Raw genomic sequence first — 21,209 nt, forward strand, 5'->3', positions numbered from 1 at the left:
CTTTGTGAAAAACTGCAGGAGGAAGACAAAATACACTGATGGGAGATTTCACTTTATGTTTAGATCCAATATTAGACAAATCAGCAGAATAATATCAAGGGTGAAAGCTGCAAAAATGACATGGTTATTTATGAAGGATTTAAATGCAATTGATATAAGGAGGCGACTCAATCCCTTAAAAAGAGACTACTCATTCTCTTCAAGCATACATGATTCACATACAAGGATTGACTCATTTTTAATGTCTGCTCAGCTGCAAAGTAGAGTGGCACAAAGAAAGTATTTGGCAAGATTTTTATCAGATCACTCACCATTAGCATTAACTATTATGATAATGAAAAAGCAAGAAAATATATATAGATGGTACCTTAATGCTACATTACTAAAGAGGAAGAATTTTTGTGAATTTATTATGAAACAGAAATAAATTGTGAATTTTTTTTATTTCCACTGACAATGGTTTTCTATTATGGATAAGCTTAAAGCTTATCCAAGGAAACCGATTATTTCTTATACTAAAAATTTTGAGAGAATATGTGAGAGATTTAGAAGATTTAGAGAAGAATATAACAAAATTGAAAAAAATATCAGATATCAGGAACACAAGAAAAATATAAAATATTAGAGAATAAAAAGTTACAATACACTACAAACATAGAATAGAAAAAAAAATATTAAAACTAAACAAAAATATTATGAACTGGGAGAACAGACACATAAAATGTTATCTTGGCAGGTTAAAGCACAGGAGTCATCCAGAATGATAAATGCAGAAACAGAAGATAATACTATAACATATTATCAAAAAGAAATAAATAGCATGTTTAGACAATTCTATAAGAAACTATATAAAATCAGAATTAGTAGGAGATAAAAACGAGATGGAAGAATTTTTAACAAATGTTGAACTTCCTAAACTAGAAGAGAGAGGGGAAAAAAATTACTTAGATGCACCTTTTACAAAGGAAGAAATAGAAGAAACTCTGGGTATTTTATAAGCTAATAAGTCCCCAGGGGAAGAAGGGCTACTTCCTGAGTTCTATAGACTATTTAAAGATTTGTTGATGGATGCAATAGACCAAGCGATGGAGACCCAAACCTCCCGGAAACTTTTTCAACTGTTATAATTACAGTGCTACTGAAGAAAGGTAGAGATTCATTAAAAACCTCATCATACAGACCAATATCACTTCTGAATGCAGATTATAAATTTATAGCAAAGGCACGAGCCAACAGAGTGGGTGAGTATTTACCAAAACTAATACATCCAGATAAGGTGGAAATTGTTAAAGGAAGAAATTCTTCAAATAATCCAAGTAGATTATTCAATACATATGGCAAAATCATGACTGCATCCAAACATAACTTTCTTTAGATGCAGAAAAGACCAACTAGAATGGTCTTTCTTATACAAAATGTTGGAAAATTTTGGTATAGGTAGAAAATTTAAAATTGGATTTAAAAAACTCATCATAAGTCACAAGCTAAAATTATAACCAATACTTAAATGTCATGTATTTTTTTTCCCCCTTGAGTAGATCGAGTAGACAGGGGTGTCCCCTATCTCGAGCATTATTCACACTAGCTATTGAACCTCAGGAAGAGATTATAAAAGATCTGGATATTAAGAGCTTCAAAGTTGGACAGGAAAAACTTAAAATTAGTTTATTGCTGATAATGTGCTATTTTATATGTCTGACCCAACTGAATCATTGAGAAGATTATAAACAACATTAGGGAAATATGGAAGATAAATATGGAAGATATGGATATAAAATAAATATGGACAAAAGTGAGATAATGCCATTGATTATGAAAGATACCAAAAAAGTAGTAGATTTAAAATCAAAGAAGGATGGAATTAAATACTTAGGAATAATGACAGGTAATAATTTACAGATTTATATAACCCCAATTATACCCCTCTTTTAGAAAAGGTTTTACAGAAATGGAAAGATCAGCCAATTACATTAATAGGAAGGGTAAATTGTAGAAAAAATGAAGGTAATACCAAGATTACAGTATCTCTTTCAATCATTGCCTATTATACTAAAAATTTATTTAAATTATTACATAATTGCATAAGACAATTCCTATGGCATAGTAAAGTACCAAAAATTGCACTGGAAAAGTTAACAAGGAACTATAAATTGGGAGATCTTGGACTCCTAGATTTTAAGAAATATCATCTATCAGCACAAGCAAGATTTCTTTGAAGAAAACAGTCCCCCTTCATGAAATTGAATGGGATTAATTCAATTAAAGAGGAGAGAATAAAAGTAAGTAACAAAAAAAAGACAATCCTATATTACTACACAGGATTAGAATATGGCAAAAAATAAATAAATGTATCAGGGAAAAAAGCAGGTCTATCACTGAGGACACCATTATGTAAAAATGAATCTGGGTAACAAAATATTGAATTCATGGTATGAAAAAGAAAGAAGATATATTGATTATTGTTATAGGGAAGGATCTCTTGAGTCATTTGAACAATTAAGAATGAAGTACGAAGTAGCTAATGGGACAATCTTTTGCTTTCTCCAGTTAAGATAGTTCTTGAGAGGAAGATGGGGTCCAAACTTAGTCCCACCTGAAATTAGTGAGATGGAATGACAATTTGGCTGGGGAACACACCTAAATTTATATCCAAAACTTACTTTGCTCTCCACAATGAAAGTGCAAAACCAGGCTTACAGGGATCAAGAGAGAGAGATGGGAGTCAGATTTAGGAGTTGCAGTAATGGAAAGATGGTGGTCTGATTGGTGTTTGGATAGCATGACATCAATTATAAATGCAAGATACAGATTAGTGCAATATAATTTTCTACACCAATTATATCTCACACCACAGATATTACACAAATCAAAATCAGAAATATCGGAGATGAGTTTTAGATGCGGAATTGAAATAGGAACATTTGTACATGCTACGTAGTGGTGTGTGAAGGCAAGTCCGTTCTGGAAGGACATTAGTGAAATACTAACAAGGATAACAGGGGTGGCCTTCACAGATGACCCAGAGCTCATCTTTTGGGCAATTTTATTGAAATAAGTAACAAACTAACTAAATTTCATTTGTTAAAATAGCTTTAGCTGTGACTAAGAATTGTATTGCGATTACTTGGAAATCTGAGTTCCCTCTACATATAGCACGACGAAAGACAGAGATAAACAGTTGCAGATCTATGGAGAAAATCACAATCAAAAAAAAATATAGCAACCACATTTGGATTATTTAGGGCCACACATAAATAAAGGTGCTACTATTATAAAAATACAAGCAACCTCCCCAATGAAGTCTTTTTTTAAAAAAAAACAATCATCTTGAAAATGGAAAATTTTGATATGCACATTTATGGAAAAAAAAACAAAAATAAAATCTTCAAAAAATAATTATTTTAATTTAAAATTTTAAATTAAAAAAAATATTTTTCAGATCAGCAAAAATATTGCAGATACACAGAAACTGGCTGTGTAAAGCTAATTGAAAAGTTGCAACTTGCATGCATATGGGATGTGCATGTTTGTGCACCTTGTTGGAAGAATATTCAAATGTGAAAAATGCAAACAAGTAACCAGGATATGTTTTACAGAATAGCCTTGCTTGGCTTCAATTTAACTCAAAGACTGGAGACAATTCTTCAAGGGCCTTTGCCTTACTAGTAGGAATCAGATTCTGCAAGGTGACAAAGTGATAAATTGGTTAAGTATTAGTCATGTTACTTGACAATATTGGTCAGCTCATTGGGGTAATTTAGTTTCCTTGGAACCTCTGTGCCAAAAATACACAGGGTGTATAATGATGCCACTGCTCAGCAAGGTGTTGCAAGCAGGAAATTTACTATGGAAGGAAATGATTTTCAAAGCACATATTAAACAATGGAATGCTCACTTCAATTCACTTGGCCATGCATTCTTTCATTAGAAATCACAGGAGGCATTAAGGCCAGGCGAGCATTATTATTTATTGGAAATTACTAACTCTGTTTTTTCCAAAAGTTATTTCCTCCTGTTATTCCATCATAATCTTATGGTTGAAAGGACAAAAAATGAGGAATACTTGTTCAGGCTGACGCCAACTAGCTCTGAAATGGCACACAATTAGCTATCCCCAGATTAATTCATACAAGTTTCTTTTTCATCCAAGGAGGAAAAACAAGATTTCTATCTTCTGTACATATCAGCCTGTGACCTGCATCTCAACATTCCAAGACACTGATGTAAATTGGCTTATAATTTTATTTATTTTTTTTAAAAACGATTTCTTTTTAAACAGTAAGCCTTTTGTAATTTTGATGTAATTTTCATATTGTTGAACAGTACCATTTGAATAAAATAATCTTTGAATTGAATATTCAAAATATTGTCACTAAGTTAAACTTTGTTTTGCTGACATTAAATTCTGAAAGTTGGCAAGAGATGGAAAAAGGGAAGAGCAGTTACTTTAAAAGAGCTGCATTTATTGGCTTTTAAAGGCAATAATTGTATTAAGCATTTCTTTTCAAAAGTTAAAAAAATTCACAATTTTCATCGTTGGCAGCAATAAAGTTGATGTGAAAAAAAATTTAAGAATAATTTAAACTTCTTTCACTTCTCTTTTGGTTATAGATTGGAAAGAATCTCAAATGTAGTTCAAAAGAAAAAATCTCCAACAAATAGAATAAATCTCTAAAATTAGGTCAAAAGTACAAGTAATATTTAAGTTGAAGATAGAATACTTAACATAGAACAGTAGAGTAGGTTACAGGCACTTTAGCCCACTATATCTGCACTGAAATTATGCCCAAAATCTCGGCCACTTGCGGTACGATTAAAGGCAGCAGTTAGTGCAACACCATTGCAGCGCCAGCGACACAAGTTGAATCGAGCACAGTCTATGAGGACTGTATGTTCTCCCAGTGGCTGTGCGAGTTTCCTCCAGGTGCACCAGTTTCCTCCCACCCTTCAAAATGCACGAGGGAATAGGTTAATTGGGGGACATGGGTTGGAAAGGATTCATTACACAAGACAAATCCCTCATTCTCTTCATATTGATGCATCTATCTAGAAGTCTCTTCAATGTTACTATTGTGTCTGCCTCCACCACTCTCCTTGGCAGCTCATTCCTGGCACCTACTGCTACATAAAATAAAATCTTTCTTCTTTTCTATTTACAAACAAATGGGTTAGACAGCATGCATGGTTGAAATGGTCAGTGAACATTTCAAATCAAGACCCTTACAGAGACAAAGCTGGAAAGGGGTTGATATCATGTATATAAATGGGGAAAGAAATTGGCCAAGTGATGGTGTATAGTGCAGAAGGTGAGAGAGAGATAGACTGCAAGGAAGATGGAAGGAAGAAAAGTTGGAAAAATATAAACAGTGCAGGAGTAGGTAAAGAGTGGAACTAGAAGTGGGTGGAAGTTACCCAAAGTGGAAAAATTAATGTTCATGCAATTAGGGTTATGGCTCTCCAGGAGGAAGATGATGTGTTTTTCATGTTTACATCAAGTAGAACTGGTTGGCTACAAGAGGCGCACTTAGACCCACAAAGAGAGCATGGGTCGGTGGGGGGGGGGGTGGTTTGCTCTCAATCTAAGAGAGGCCATAGCAAATACACAGAATGCAGTAGATTAGGTTGACTGATAGACAAGTCAAGCTCTGCCTCACCTGGAATGTCTGTGTGACCCTAGATAGAGGCGAGGGGGAGATGTAGGGTCAGGCTTTGCACTTTCTGCAGTTACAGAGGGAAGTGTCTCAGTAGGTAGAAGGGTGGGTGAGGAAGGAAGATCAGACTAGGGAGAATCTGAGAGCCAAACCCCTGCAAAAAGCAGATGGAGGTAAAGAGGGCAATTTGTGGCTAGTGATGGGATCACAATGAAGTTAGCAGAAGTATCAGGGGATAATACGTCAGATGCAGAGGCAGGTGGAGTGGAAAGTGAGGGTCCTTGTTCTGCCTGTGGAGGAGGTGGGGTGAAGTTGGAATTACAAGAAATGGAGGAGATAAATAACAATCAAGGGAAATCCATGATTTTTTTTTTTTAAAAGGAGAAAGGACTTTTCAGGTGTGCTGGAGTGGAAATTCTCATCTTGGAAACAGATGTGGTGAGGGCAGAGGAATTGAGAGAAAGGGGTGGATGGCATCTTTTCAAGAGACTTGGGTGGGAAGAGGTATAATCCAGTTAGCAGTGGATTTGTAATAGATGTCTGTGGGTAGCTTTTTCCCCCAAAGAAGGTGACAGAGAGGTGAAGGAATCTGAAACAGTCCAGGTAAATTTAAAGGCCAGGTTGAAGTTGGAGGTGAAATTGTCAAGTTCTGCACATGAACAAGAAGTATTATCCTCCAGCAGCTTCAGTGTGATCGCACCACCAACCACATATTTCCCTCTCCACCCCTATCCACTGTTTGCAGGGACAAGTCTGTGAGACTCTCTTGTCTGCTGTTCCCGCTCTCCCCACCCACCTTTCCGCCCCCAATAGACACTTCCTGATATGATCACAAAAAAGTGAAATTATTCCTGGAAATATACACTTATCCCAAGTCTCATCCATAGTTGGGGGTGACCAAACTAAATTTGAGAAATAACATCATATTCCTCCTGGACAGCCTGATGTGGCAAGAACTTCAGCTAACCTCTGTCTCATTTCACTCTTTCTATTTTTTTGTTTTTACCTACTTCTGTACTTTTCTCCCCTATACCTTTCCTAGTAGTCTTTCCTTCAACTGGTCTCTCCATCTCTCACACCTTCTGTCCAACACCACATCGCCTTTACCAGCTTCATTCCTCCTTTATTCAGGTGTTAAAAGTATCACTCCATTTTGCCTTTAGATTGGAAACCCTGACTGACCCTTTCTACCTATGGATACTACCTGCCCCATTGAGCTCTTCCAGCAATTGCCTGCTTGCTCACAATTTGAGCATCTGCAGTCTTTACCACAGAACTATATTGAAAACAAACACAGAATAGGCTCATCCGGCTGAGTTCTTCCAGTATCAAGAAGCCACAGCAACAAATGACTCCAGGAAAAAAAAACAAGGATAGCCCTTCGCTAATATCACTTACCTTCTTCCATGACTTCATAAAACAGTACTCGTCCACCTTGAATAACACTGCACAATTGCAAAGCTTTGATCTGATTAAATGTCTGAATATGCCCAGCTGTGCCTTTTGCATCATAATGGATGAATAAAAAGCTGACAAAAATATTCCAATCATTAATGACAGTGGAAGCCAGTAAGTGAGTGCCAAAGATATTGAAATACAACTAGTTTCAGCTAGGAGTACTGAGTGATTGATCTATCTCAACTTTCCAACACCATAGTAACCATGTTCCCACCACCGTAGAAACCAGTTGCCACCCTATTTGAATTACTTTGCATGATTTTGAAAATCAACAGAGCATCAAGTACAGCAAAAAGGTGTAGTAACAGGACAGAATGTAAATAGAAAAGCTATGCTCCAGAAGAAGCTAAACTGTTCCAACCCAGTCAGTCACAAGATTTTAATTTGCAGGAAAAACCCAAAACAATTTTCCATATTGTCCCATCTACAAAACAATCCAGATAATTTCTACGCAGCTGGGCTCCTTGCATTCCACAGAAAATCATGGAAAAAGTCTCATCATTTGTGCTCTAATCTGCATTTATTCACTAATAACCTGCTCACGAATATTCAGTTTTGGTTTTGTCAGGGCTACACGATTCCAGACCATTGAATCTACAAGTCGGGAAAGAGAGTGCTCGTGACATCAAGACAGATTTTAATTGACTGTAATGTTAAGACACCCTGATAAAAGAATAGTTATGAGCTAAACCAATTCACCAGGATGTTGCATGGGATGGTGTGTGTCAGTCATGAAGGGAAACTGAAAAGGCTAAGTCCATTTTCCCTGGAGCACAGAAAGCAGTTAAGAGGGGACATGAGTGAGATACAAAATTATGAGGGGAGCATAGTCTTCAGGAAACCTTTCCCCACATTGGAAGTAGATAAAACTTGAGCAGTTAATAGTGTTAGGAGCAAGAGAATTTTTAGGAGATTGGGGAGGGACCTTTTTACCCAGAGAATGATAAGCACCTGGAATACACTGCATGGAAAGTTGTGACAGCATTTAAGTGTGAAATGAGTACTTGAATCAAACAGGAACAGAAGGCTAGCAATAAAAACTCAGAAATGCAGGAAGAACTCTGGTCTTGCAGCATCCATAGGAGGTAAAGATATATTAACAATGTTTCAGGCCGGAGCTCTTCTTCAAGGTAGGAAAAAAGCAGGTGGAGTCTGAAAAAAAATGTCAGGGGGAGGAGAACAGACCAACAGACAAAAGGTAATAATTGGATGTGGAGAAGAGACCAAGAGAAAGGAAAGGAGAGAATTGATAGGGTGAGAGGAGTTAGCTCTGTGAATGCAGAGCTGAGGCAAAGGAGGCAGAGGGAAAAGGGATGAAAGGAGGACAGGGGTAAAGGAAAGGAGAGAATAGGGAGGGGATGGGGGTGTAGGTAAACGGAAACTGGAGAAATCAATGTAATTGCCATCAGGTTGGAGGATGCCAGGTGGAATAAGAGGGGTTGTTCCACCAATTTGCAGGTGATCTCATGCACTGCCAGACTGAGACCACCCATATTCCATCTGGGAATCTTTCAACTAGTTGGCATGAACATTGACTTCTCCAGTTTCTGTGTGCCACACTCCCCTCCCTCTATCTCCTATCCTGTAGCTCTATCCATCTCTCTTCCATTTCCCCTCTTGTCTCTTTTACCTCAGTTCTGCATTCACAAACCAAACCCATCTCCCCTCCCCACTCATCAATTCTCTCCTTTCCTTTCTCCTGGCCTCTTCTCCATATCTAATTATCACCTTTTGTCTGTTGGTCCCTTCTTCTCCCCATGCCATTTATTTTATTCAGACGCTGCCTGCTTTTTCCATACCTTGAAGAAGGGCTTAGGCCCAAAATGACAGTAATATATCTTTAATTCCTATGGATGCTGCAAGACCTGCTGAGTTCTTTTAGCATTTTTTTTGTTTTTATAATAATCACAGCATCTGCAGACTTTCATGTTTCACTACACAGCTCAGGGCCAAATGATGAAAGATGATTAATAAGGATAGGTCCCCACTGGTCAGAAAGGACACAGTGGGCCAAGTGGCCTACTTCCATGGTGGATGGCAATCCAATTAATTGGAATCATGTACCTGCAAAGAAAGATGGCTGTGGATATTAGGAATTTAATCAGCCCATCCTCTGGATATCCTAATAGAGAAGTATCCCATCCCCCAGCATCTTTAGAGCCTCATTCAATTGCAAAAGGCCAGAAGTGGGGACGTGATTAAATACAGAGACAAAATAATATTAGATACAATGAAAAAGGAAGATGCTGTATGATAAATCTCTAATAATTTTCATGAGTAAAGGCAGCATTACATTGCTTTGAAAGTAATGCATTGAAATACAATCTGTTGTAGGAATACAAATGTAATTACAAAACAGGAATAATATGCAAATTAAAAAGAAATGATAGATCGACAAAACCGGTCATGTATTAAAGGTACAGAATGGAGAAGCTTCAGACTTCAACTATTAGAAAGATGAGATCAAATAACAGCTCAGTCTAAGAATAAAGCTGCTCTTATTCACAACAGATAAATGATTTCTTCTCCCATAGACTAATCAGGTATTCACCACAATACGAGGAAAATAAATTTACTGTAAATTAAACAGAAATGATGGATAACAGATTAGAAGTTGAACAAAATTATATGATTTTTGGGGGCATAAATAGAGCTGGTTAGAACCATCAAGGTTTATTGAGAAATTCTCAGAATATTCTGCTAACAAGATGTTTAAGTTTTACAACTCGGAACTCAGAAGTATTGAAGAAAAATAAATTATAACAACATGCAATTCAGTCTGCTGACCATTGGACAACCACTCCAATTACCAGTACGATAGGGGTGTCAAACTCAAATTGACAGAGGGCCAAAATTAAAAACTTGGACTAAGTCGTGGGCCAAATTAAATATTTATTGAAAATTTTCGGAATAAAAATTTGTTACGAACTTATGATGTATCAATATTGAAACATTTATTGAATCTATGGACGAGTAAACTTGATAAAATGGGGCTTAAAAATAAATGGTCTGGGCGATTGCCATTATATAATAATCAACTTGTTCCTTTTACGATCTCCAATATCACTTTGAAACAATGGGAAAGGAAAGGAATAAAAAATTTATCTGATTGTTTTTTTGAAGGACATTTTTGTTCTTTTGAGGAATTACAAAGGAAATTTGGTATTAGTGGAAATTCTGTATTTGTGTACTATCAGTTAAGATCATTTGTAAAACAGATATGTGGTCGGCAAATGACTTTATTGCCTGAAACTAGCTTTGAGAAATATGTACTTTCAATACCAGAAAATGGGTATATATCTGATATGTATTGTATTTTACAAGAAAATGAAAGTAAGAAAGATTGGGATAAAGATAAGTTGAAACGGGAAAAAGATTTAGGTTCTACAATAGCTGAAGAAGCTTGGATGGAAATTTGTCAAAACCATATTCGGAAATTGATTAATGCTAGATTAGCGATGATTAATTATAATTTTATACATCAATTATATTTAACACCAGAAAAATTAAAAAATTTGGTCTTAGTAAGTCAGATTGTTGTTTTCGTTGTGACCAGACAGCTAGTACTTTTTTTACATACTGTCTGGTCCTGTGACCGATTGCAACAGTTTTGGAAAGGTATTCAATCTATATTTAATAGATTATATAATATTTGTGTTGTATTAGATCCTGATATATTTTATTAGGGAATATGCAATCATTAATTGATTCAGGATTAAACGATTATCAGATTTCTTTTATCTATTTAGCTTTAGCAGTGGCCAAGAAATGTATAGCGTCTACTTGGAAAGATAGAAATATACTAACTTTGGACAGGTGGTATTTAGAGATGAAGTCTTGATTAATTATGGAAAGGATATCTTTTTCAATTCAAGATAAAATGTCTTTTTATAAGTTGAAGTGGACTCCATTTGTTAAGTATATGCAATTAAGTTTGATTTAAGTATGTTCTTAGATGTGATATTTTAGATCTGATAAATTATTTTTTTAATTATTTTTATTTGTCATATTTTTCTTTTTTTGTGTGTTTTTTAATACATAATATTATTAATTTTACTAATTCTTCACTATTTTGGGGGAGGGGAAGGGTGGGTTTTTTTATATATATAGATTTTTAGTTATTGTATATGTAGGGGGGGTTAGGTTGAATTAAGTTAGGTTTTTAATGTTGTATTGTAATTATATTATTTTATTTTATATCTTTTCTTTAAATGTAATCTTTCTTTTTATTCCTGTGATAAAACCTTTAAATAAAGTTTTTAAAAAAAAGAAAATTTTCAACAACATCTGGATGTTTTCTCTTCTTTCAACATATGTAATGTTAAACTTTTTCTTATTAAAATAAATGTTTAATAATAGTTTTGGTTAAACTCTTTCCAGAAGAAGCATTAACAAATGAGAAATAAAATATTCAATAACTATTTCTCTAGAGCCTTTAAGCTCCTTTTAAATGTATTTTTTTTTCCACAAGCCAACAAGTCAAAAAAATAACAACTTGCTTCAATGACAAACAGGTTTGTCTTTTAAAATGATGAACATATAGTCTGCCTCCCACCTGTCTTGAAAGGTCCAGTTTTCTGTCTTTCGTTTGGCCATTTTTCGTAAGGGGTTTATTCCATGCGAGTTGGGCGACAGGTCGCAGATGCTAATGAAAGTAAAGAGAGGAGGTGGGGGCGATTAGCGGGTTGACGCCAATGCATTTGCAAAGCATTCTGGGATTTGTAGTATTAGCTGTGCATGCGCTATACTGGCGCAGCGGCCAGCTCTAATACATATTTGATTATGATCTTGCGGGCCAAATATAATTATATCACAGGCCAAATTTGGCCCGCGGGCCTGAGTTTGACATGTGTGAGTAAAAGGATCACAAAAGAATCACAAAAGGCATGCAAATATACCACTGTTCATCATTTGTTTTAGCCTGATCCAGTAATGCACTTACTTGAACTGTGTCTGCTTTATTTAATGTGTGTTGTGATTTACAGCTGCCATGTTATTTGAATAAACTGGATTTTAAACTTCTTCAACAGTTCTGAACTTTGGATCACTTTAAAATCAAACATAATTGTTTGTTGTACAATTTTCATTCACAATTGTTCAGAAACTGAAACATTCAGTGTCTGCCTGCAGAAAGATCCAAACTAAATTTAGGCACAAGCTGATGCATTTAATTGCATTGCAAAATTTTCCACCACTGACATTCTTAGAGTCAATAATGGGGATAGGTAGCAACTCTGGTCTTGCCAGTGGCACTCACATGCCAGGAAAATAGAAAGGTGTATAAAATACTTTAAGTTGATGTGCAGAAACACATTTATGTAAATATTGAAAGGCTGTTGATCAAGTTGTAACCTTCTGTCATTAGATTTACAAAAGTAACATCTCAGCCTTAATCTCCCAAGTTCTGCATGAACTTGCTGAACAATACAAAAACTTAATTCTTGCCATTAACATTTGTTGAGGAGCTGGAATTGAAGATTGTGCATAAATAGTGATGTTTGATTTAAAAATGATGCAAAGTAGACTGGTGAAGAATGAGAGAATCAGTTTATTCAAATAACATGACAACCAATTAACACATTAATCAAAATAAGCCAGATTGAATTAACCAAATGGAAGCAATACGTCTTAATGACAACTTGACAGTTCTGACCGAAATCAGGACTGCAATTGTGCTCCACTCATCAGAAGTTAGCTTTGGTGGAAATATTTTTATACCTTAAAGCTATAGTTCATCATAAGGCACCCTCTTCAATCCATTCATTTATCTTTTGATTACTGCCCTTCAACCTTCCAACACTGAAAATTAATTACATCTTATTCCTTACCATTTTAAATGTTTGTAGACATTTTAAAGCACACATGTCAAACTCAGGCCCGCGGGCCAAACTTGGCCCGTGATATAATTATATTTGGCCCGCAAGATCATATCAAATATGTATTAGAGCTGGCCGCCGCGCCAGTATAGCGCATGCACAGCTAATACTACAAATCCCAGAATGCTTTGCAAACGCGTTGGCATCAGCCCGCTAATCGCCCCCACCTCCTCTCTTTACTTTCATTAGCATCTGCGACCTGTCGCCCAACTCACATGGAATAAACCCCTTACGGAAAATGGCCAAACGAAAGACAGAAAACAGGACCTTTCAAGACAGGTGGGAGGCAGACTATATGTTCATCATTTTAAAAGACAAACCTGAAGCAAGTTGTTATTTTTTTGACTTGTTGGCTTGTGAAAAAAAAAACATTTAAAAGGAGCTTAAAGGCTATAGAGAAATATTATTTATTGAATATTTTATTTCTCATTTGTTAATGCTTCTTCTGGAAAGTGTTTAACCAAAACTATTATTAAACATTTATTTTAATAAGAAAAAGTTTAACATTACACATGTTGAAAGAAGAGAAAACATGCGGATGATGATGAAAATTTTCAATATTTAGTTTGGCCCATGACTTAGTCCAAGTTTTTAATTTTGGCCCTCTGTGAATTTGAGTTTGACACCCCTGTTTTAAAGGAAGAAAAGTGGAGCTAGAGTTTACCATTAGCAAATACTGATAGAAGCCCTGCAAATTCAGAACAGATCTTACATTTTCTTACTATGTTGGCAGATGAATGATACACAATCTCTATTCATTCCCACCACACAAGGTACAAGGTAATATGATGGAAAGAGATGAGGTCTTTTCAAAATACTCTGTGCAAGTTGTGGGGTGGGAATGGAAGTTTTGCATCATGGATGGTCGGTAGTGTGAACTCTGTGCTACTGCTGATTAATGCATCGAATTTGTGCCATGGTGACTTGAACAGCCCTTGGCTGGTAATATTGTAGCATAGTTAGCTTACAAGGTGAAATACATCTCAGGCCTGATGTTCCAGGATCATGTTAGTCATAAGTGCACCATGTCCCTTGCTATCTCACCTTCTTGTACCATTTATTTTCTTCCATCTCTTTTCCCCACTCTTCCCTTCATCCACTTCTCCCGATCTACACTTTCCTCTCTTCCCCTCACACCCTCCTCATCTTGTAACCTGGGATATCATTCACCAAGGTTGTACAGGACAAGCTTGGTTCCTTCACAAGTCTTGCCAATGCTTGCCTTTATGGGTCAATGAGTGTTTTCATTGTGATACAACTGGCAGCTTTACAAAATAATGAATTCATGCTGTACATAATATATGTTTCCATAGCTATTTCAATCATTTTTACAGATGTAACTCAAGACAGTGTGCCAAGAACCAGAATCAAATTTATACAAAAAAAAACTGGGACCTACCAGGCCAGTTGTAAATGTCGAGTGAAACACAGAAGTCTGCAGATGCTGCGATTGTAGTAAAAACACACCAAAATGCTTGAGTCAGTCAGTCAGCCACCCAGTCTTTCCAGCCTCTATAAGAGGCAGAGATCATTTTCGCCTTGAGCCCTTCAGACAGGCCTATCCATGGTCTCATGCACTGCCAGACTGAGACCACCCACAAATTGGAGGAACTTCCAACAGGGCACCCTCCAACCGGATGGCATTAATAACAACTTCTCTGACTTTCATTAATTTCCCCCCCCCCACCACTTCTTCCTGTCACCCTTTCCCTGTCTGTCTCTCCATTCCATCTCCTTTCACACAAATGGGATAAATTCTTACCTAGACCCTTATCATAGCCAATTAACACCTTTTTTTGGTCTGGATTTCACCCCCATTGCTTGAATTCTGAACATTTGAGATTTCCTCCTTCTGGCTTGAAGAAGGGTTCAGCCCCACAAAGTTGGCAATACATTTTAGTCTCCTATAGAAGTTGAAAAGACCAACTGAATTCCTCCAGCATTTTGGTGTGGTTTTTTCTAAAACTACAGTTGTAAATGCCACCACTTCATGCTGGACTCTGTGCTAAACTTGAACTGCATATGATTAGTATGATATTCTGTCATTGGATACCAGTTCTGGGATGTAACGTCTAGATGCAGGCTTCCAAGATTGGCCCAATCCAAAGCAGGAAACAAAGCAGGTAATCTTGAAATACAATAAAATCCACATTATCTGGAATACAAGCAACCAGCAAAAATATATGCATACAGCTTTAGGATTAATAAGAATAAATAAAAATAAATATACCATAAAAGTTTACAATTGTGAAAGTCAATGTTCTCCAAAGCGACACAAACCAGTGGCGAAGCTGGGAGCAAACATTTAGCTAGCGGAGCACCCTGGTCGTGCCCCGCTCGCAGCAGCTGTTTGAATAAAATGGCATTGCCCAGGATGAAGAGCTGGCCAATGCCACTCACTGCTGAGGTGACTCTTCCAAAGCATCTCCCTATCCTTGCTGCGTAAAAATACTTATCTTTATTAGAACATTATTAAGTCCATTAGTGCTTTATCTGTAAACTTGGAAGGGGGGGTTAATTAGGATGGAGGCACAGTTAATGCAATGCTGTTACAAATTTTGTAAGTTATGGGAATTACCTGATTAAAATAAACTTTACATAATTAAGGTCTACAATACAGATTTTTTTTTTTCAAATTATTTTACATTTTACACTGTCTTTTGTCTTTTAAACTGCTATTCTTAATGCAGGTGTATTAGTTAGGTATTGTAAGAGTGAATTTCAGGCAACCAAAAAATTCACAGATCTGGCATCCACAAACCCGATGGGTGCCAAATACCAGGGGTTTACTAGAATTGCAGGATTCTCCACAAAGGCCAAAACTCTCACAATTCCCAAGCTTTAGAAGCTTGTCTGACCACATCCACTCATCATACTTTGAACCGAACAGGACACCCAACTTCCTGAATAAATTATCACCTTTCCCAATCATACCCCACTGGCTGCATTACCTACTACCTCCAAGATTTACAACAGCCAACCCCTCAATTTAATGGTATAATTCATTATTGCCCCAATCATGTTTTTAAAAAAAACACATAAAAGACATTACTTAAGGCCGGTTCAGCAACATTGGCCCACAGGATGATTTTATCATGCCACTATTGTTAAGGTGGATTGCATGCAGTAGAATTCTGAGCCACATGGCCTTAACAGCTGCCAGTACAGAAGGCTGTGAAGAGTAAAGTACACTTCCAATGTAGGCTTGCTGCTTGGTCCTCTATTCCCAACAAATCCACACCATACCTGTGCTCAGGGATAACTAGGGCAGGAGCTGGAAAAAACCACCAGCACAAAGACCAATATGATGAAAAGTAGAACTAATTGATTATCTTGCCCTTTGATGGAGATCAAACAAGGTGATATGCTGGGGGAACTCACCAGTTCAGGCATGATCTATGTAGAGAAATGGTCAATGTTTTAGAGATTAGAGTAGGAAGTGAAATACTAAGTATATCAAGGTGGGGGAAGAGATAGAGGATGGAAGAAGCAAGGACATGATAAATTATTGGACAGAAGGTGCAAGAGTTGGAGAGACAGGTAGAGAGAGGCTCTGGGGGGGGGTGGAATTGGAGGGCAAAGGAGGAACAGGAGTGGGTAATCAAGAGAATGAAAAGAGTGGAACCAGATAGATGTGGAGGATGCCTAAAGTGAGGTGGGGGGGGGGAGGGGAGAATTACATTTACACTGTTAGGCTTAAGGCTGTCCAGGAGGAATATGATGTGTTGTTCCTCAAGGTAATGTTTGGCCTCAACCTGACAATGGATGAAGCAGAAGACAAACATGTCTGTGTGAAAATGCTGAGGGAATTTTACAGGGTTGGCTACTGGGAGTTCAAGCTTAGCTTAGCCATGAACAATGATAACATTTTAGGTCATCTCCACCTCTATAAAAGATTCCACTGTTTCCGTCTCTTTACCTACTCCTGTTTTTACTTTTTCCTCCAAGTTTTTTCCCCCCTGCCACCCCCAAACTGTAGTCTCTCTCTACCCATCTCTCCCATCTTCAGTTCAATACTCTACATCTCTCCAGCTTCTTTCTTCCCTCTTTTTTCTTTCGCCTTTGATATCCCTAACTACTTTGGACTCAGTAAAGGGTCCAGGTACGACATGTTGACTGACCATTCCTATCCATCGGTCATGCCTGACCTATACCAATGTTGTTGCGTCAGTACCTCATTGCTCAAGATTCCAGTATCAGCAGTCCAATGGCATATGTTCACCCCGAAATGAATGGACACTTCTTTAGCAGCCGGAAATTATAATGGAAAACCGGATGTTGTTACTTAAAGTGTATGCATTGCTCCCTATTGACATTTGATTTATGGCAGGATCAATCCATTTGTATCTTTTCCAAATGCAACTTTCATTGAATGGTGAAAATCATCAATTTCCTCTCACATTCTCATCAGCATTCTGAATTATTATCTTAATTAGCACCAGTTTTCCCATACTTATCTCAAATTAACTCAATACCTTAGGGCTAAATTTCCTCTTAGAATCCTCTTCCTGCTTCTCCCCCCCCCCCCAAAATGTCCTGTCCCTTTGCAGCAATAGACCGTAATAGCTACGCTTACATCAATTTTCATGTTTGCTCAATAATTCAGTAAATGTGTGCCATGAACAAAAAATACATCATGCATGTTAAAATATTGGTTCACATGTTGTATTTTTAAAAATGCAACTTCTTTCCACACAGTAGGCATGATCACCACGTTTAAATATTTTAGTATGGGTGACCTCTAAAAAGATTGCGTCATACCATGAGTTTGGTGACACAGTGGAATTTAAATTTCACTGACATCAAAGACGAACTGCTGAGAACACCCAAGGTCAAAGCACAAAATTAGCTGACAACAAAGAGCAATCTATAAACTTTCAAGACTGGGACCTCAAGCTATGATTTTAATTTTGTTTGCTTTGGATAGTAACATAATTTTAGCAGGCATCAATTGTTAAGAAGTGTTACTTAAGGTTCCAATATCATTTTCAACAGTATTATTGTAACTAATCTTTCATCAACTTGTACATTCAGTATCTCTCAATTTAGGAACATTTAAAAAATCCAGGCCAATCATTTCATCATTTTCCAAATGCAAAAAAAAATACATTTTTTGTACAAAGTGGAATGAACTTTGTGCTTCACACAATTATTATTAGTCTTCACACTATTGAATGCTCACATAAAACAAATAAGACCATACCTCAAAATCATTTGCTTTGTTGTAGTGCATGTTCAAGGCTCTGAAGAGTTCAGAGTCACGGGAGACAGTCAGCTCCTCCGTGCTTGTTACTCCATCGTTAATAGACTGACGAGCAAACTTCTCCATCTGGATGTAGTAAAATTCTCGGAAATTGCTGAACCATTTAATAAGCTGTGAGGTGATGCACCTATTAAACTGCCAATAGGAAAATACAACAGGATGAGCAGATCCAGTTTCAATTTGCTATAATACTTTGTTAATAACATCAATTAATATAAAGTGATACAATATTCCATAATAAATCCAAAATAGCCATTTTCATTGATATGCATGAAAATATGTGTACGACAGCCATTAGAATCAATGTGCAATAGAAACCATATTCTTCAAGACTAATGAAGCAATTTTGCTTTGAAGAATACAACTAAAAACATGATTGATACATCTTTGGAAAAGAATATTAAAAATAATTTGGATAATCATGTCAATTAATATATTCCCAAGTCATTCATTATATTTGGTTATTCCCTCTTGGAAAAAGTTATTCAAATGTTTTCTTCTATCTTTCTTGACATGCAAGATGCACACAGCATCCCATCCAACTCCAGCAGAATAAAATCTGAACTAGAATTAATCTTAAATGAATGATCTCAGCATTCTTTAGGTTGTGATGAGCATTTATAATCCTACCTTTTCATATTCCTGTGATGAAATAGTTTAGGTCAGACTATAAAATTCCACTTTTGTAAATTAATTTCCTATTCTTTCACCCAAACATGTGTTTGCAGAAAAGTATGACACCATGAGGAAGTACAGAAAATAAAACCCGGTCCTTTCCTTCTGGGGATACATATGGGACGCTGGGTGCTCCTCCAACTGACCGATGAGGAAAAAGTCTGGAAGCACTCTTCCCTTTTCACATTTGGTTCATGCACAAAAAAAAATCAGTAAGTGAAAGAGAGGGATCATAGCTTAAACAATAACTTCAGCAATCATGAAATGATTGAATATCTACAAAATCTAAGCAATCTCATTTCAAATTGATGAAATATTATTGGTAACCCTTTGAAATTCACCTATTTTAATAAAACCTTCAGCCTCAATCTCACCAATCACTGTGAATCCCTAGTTTTAAGGTAATTTTTAAAAAATGCACTATGGTATCCTTTCTGATTTAGTGATCTGGATCAGGCACCAATATCGATATGTGGGTCTGGGGAAAAAAATAAATAAACCATCAGAATTTATAGCATTGAACACCCTTCAAAGTAATTGCTCGGTGATGCACCCCATTTTTGGAAGCAAAAAACAATGCACGGATTTACTGATAAGTGTGACTGACAGGACAAATTTCTCCCCCATCACTACAAATTTTCAATCGGCACTATAATTTCAGTATGTGTGGAAAAGAAACATAGAAAATAGGTGCAGGATTAGGCCATTTGGCCCCTCAAGCCTACACCGCCATTCATTGTGATCATGGCTGATCATCTACTCAGTACCTGCCTTCTCCCCATACCCCCAATCCCCTTAGCCACACTGCCCAAATCAAACTCCCTCTTAAATATAGATAAAAGAACTGGCTTCAACTACTTCCTACGGCAAAGAATTCTACAGATTCACCACTCAGAGAAAAAAAATCTCATCTCAGACCTAAAAGACTTCCCCCTTATCCTTAAACTGTGACGCCTGGTTCTGGTTTTCCCCAACATTGGGAACAACTTTCCTACATCTAGCCTATCCAATCCCTTAAGAATTTTAGACATTTCTATAAGATTCCCCCATCAATCTTATAAATTCCAGCAAGTATAGCCTAGTAGATCCAGCCTTTCTTCATATGCAAGTCCTGCCATCCCTGGTATCAATCTAGTGAACCTTCTTTGCACTCCCTCTATGGCAAGGATGTTTTTCCTCAGATAAGAGACAAAAACTCTACACAATACACTAGCTGAGGTCTCACCAAGGCCCTGTACAGCTTCAGTAGAACCTCTCTGCTCCTGTACTTGAATCCTCTTGCTATGAATGCCAACACTATTCGCACTGCTTGCCCACTTTCAATGACTAGTGCACAGTGACAGCCAGGTCTCATTGCATCTCTCCTTTTCTTAATTGGAGACCATTGAGCTAATAATCTTCTCTACTGTTCTTGCCTCCAAAGTGGATAACCTTATATATATTCACATTATATTACATCTGCCATGCCTTGGTCCACTCTCCTAACTTGTCCAAGTCACCTTGCATCCTCCACACACATACTCACTCACTCAGTCAGGTGGCATTCATGGAAAGCAAAATAGAAATGATGTTTCTGGCCAAAAACTGGCTTGAAACTTCAACTGTGTATTGCTTTCCACAGATGCTGCCTGACCCACTGATTTCCTCCTGCATTTTGTGGGTTGTTCCAGTTTTCTAGCATCAGCAGACTTCTTATTTACCTTGGAGAAAAAGATTGGGCCTTGTCTGGGGCCAGAACCTTCAACTGAAAGAAGGTCTACTATCTCTTAGGTGCTACAAGTCCCTACTCAATCATCAGTAAATTGAAGTAAACCAACTTGCAGAACAGCACAAGTAGCCCTAAGAGGAAATCAGGTCACACAAGTGATTTGGTCCCCAAATGGACAATTTTAAAGGAGAAAGTGAAGGAGGCTCAAAAATAACTTCTCTAAAAAGAAATACTACTCTGGTCATCCATAACTCCTGGTAAACAACTTGGCTGTTGCTAATATTCTTGCTGCTTCAGTTGAAAGGTACAATCATATCACAAGGATTGGGTTATTTTTCAGTTTACTTATTTTGTGAACAAAACTAAAGTTCCAGGTTCAAACCAGTAATTTGAAACTGAAAATTGTTATTGTATCCAAATTGAGCAAGAACCTCTCCCTCTTTTCATCTAACAACACCACCATTGATATTTCAAGAGCTAGCAAAAAAATTAAAGTTCAAGGCTTCAGAGTTAGAATGTGTCACAACTGGCAACTAAAGTGACCAAAGTGGATGGTTTTCAAAGTAGTCATTCTAACC

At 36.9% G+C, this 21,209-nt stretch overlaps 1 protein-coding gene across 7 annotated transcripts in view; it reads right to left on the bottom strand.

Moving 5' to 3' along the window:
• The window catches only part of prox1a (prospero homeobox 1a), a 128,141-nt gene that overhangs the window by 82,451 nt on the left and 24,481 nt on the right, over window positions 1–21,209 (bottom strand). For 6 of the 7 annotated variants that reach the window (XM_069931315.1, XM_069931312.1, XM_069931308.1 and 3 more), the window contains one exon: window positions 18,189–18,383. In XM_069931315.1, coding sequence (XP_069787416.1) covers window positions 18,189–18,383 — 195 coding nt within the window. Of the gene's footprint in view, window positions 1–12,639; window positions 15,114–18,188; window positions 18,384–21,209 lie in introns of those variants that run through there. The other variant, XM_069931313.1, reaches the window with a different exon arrangement.

The sequence above is a fragment of the Narcine bancroftii genome, chromosome 4 (genome assembly GCF_036971445.1).
Source record: "Narcine bancroftii isolate sNarBan1 chromosome 4, sNarBan1.hap1, whole genome shotgun sequence".
In the NCBI taxonomy this organism is placed as follows: Eukaryota; Metazoa; Chordata; class Chondrichthyes; order Torpediniformes; family Narcinidae; genus Narcine; species Narcine bancroftii.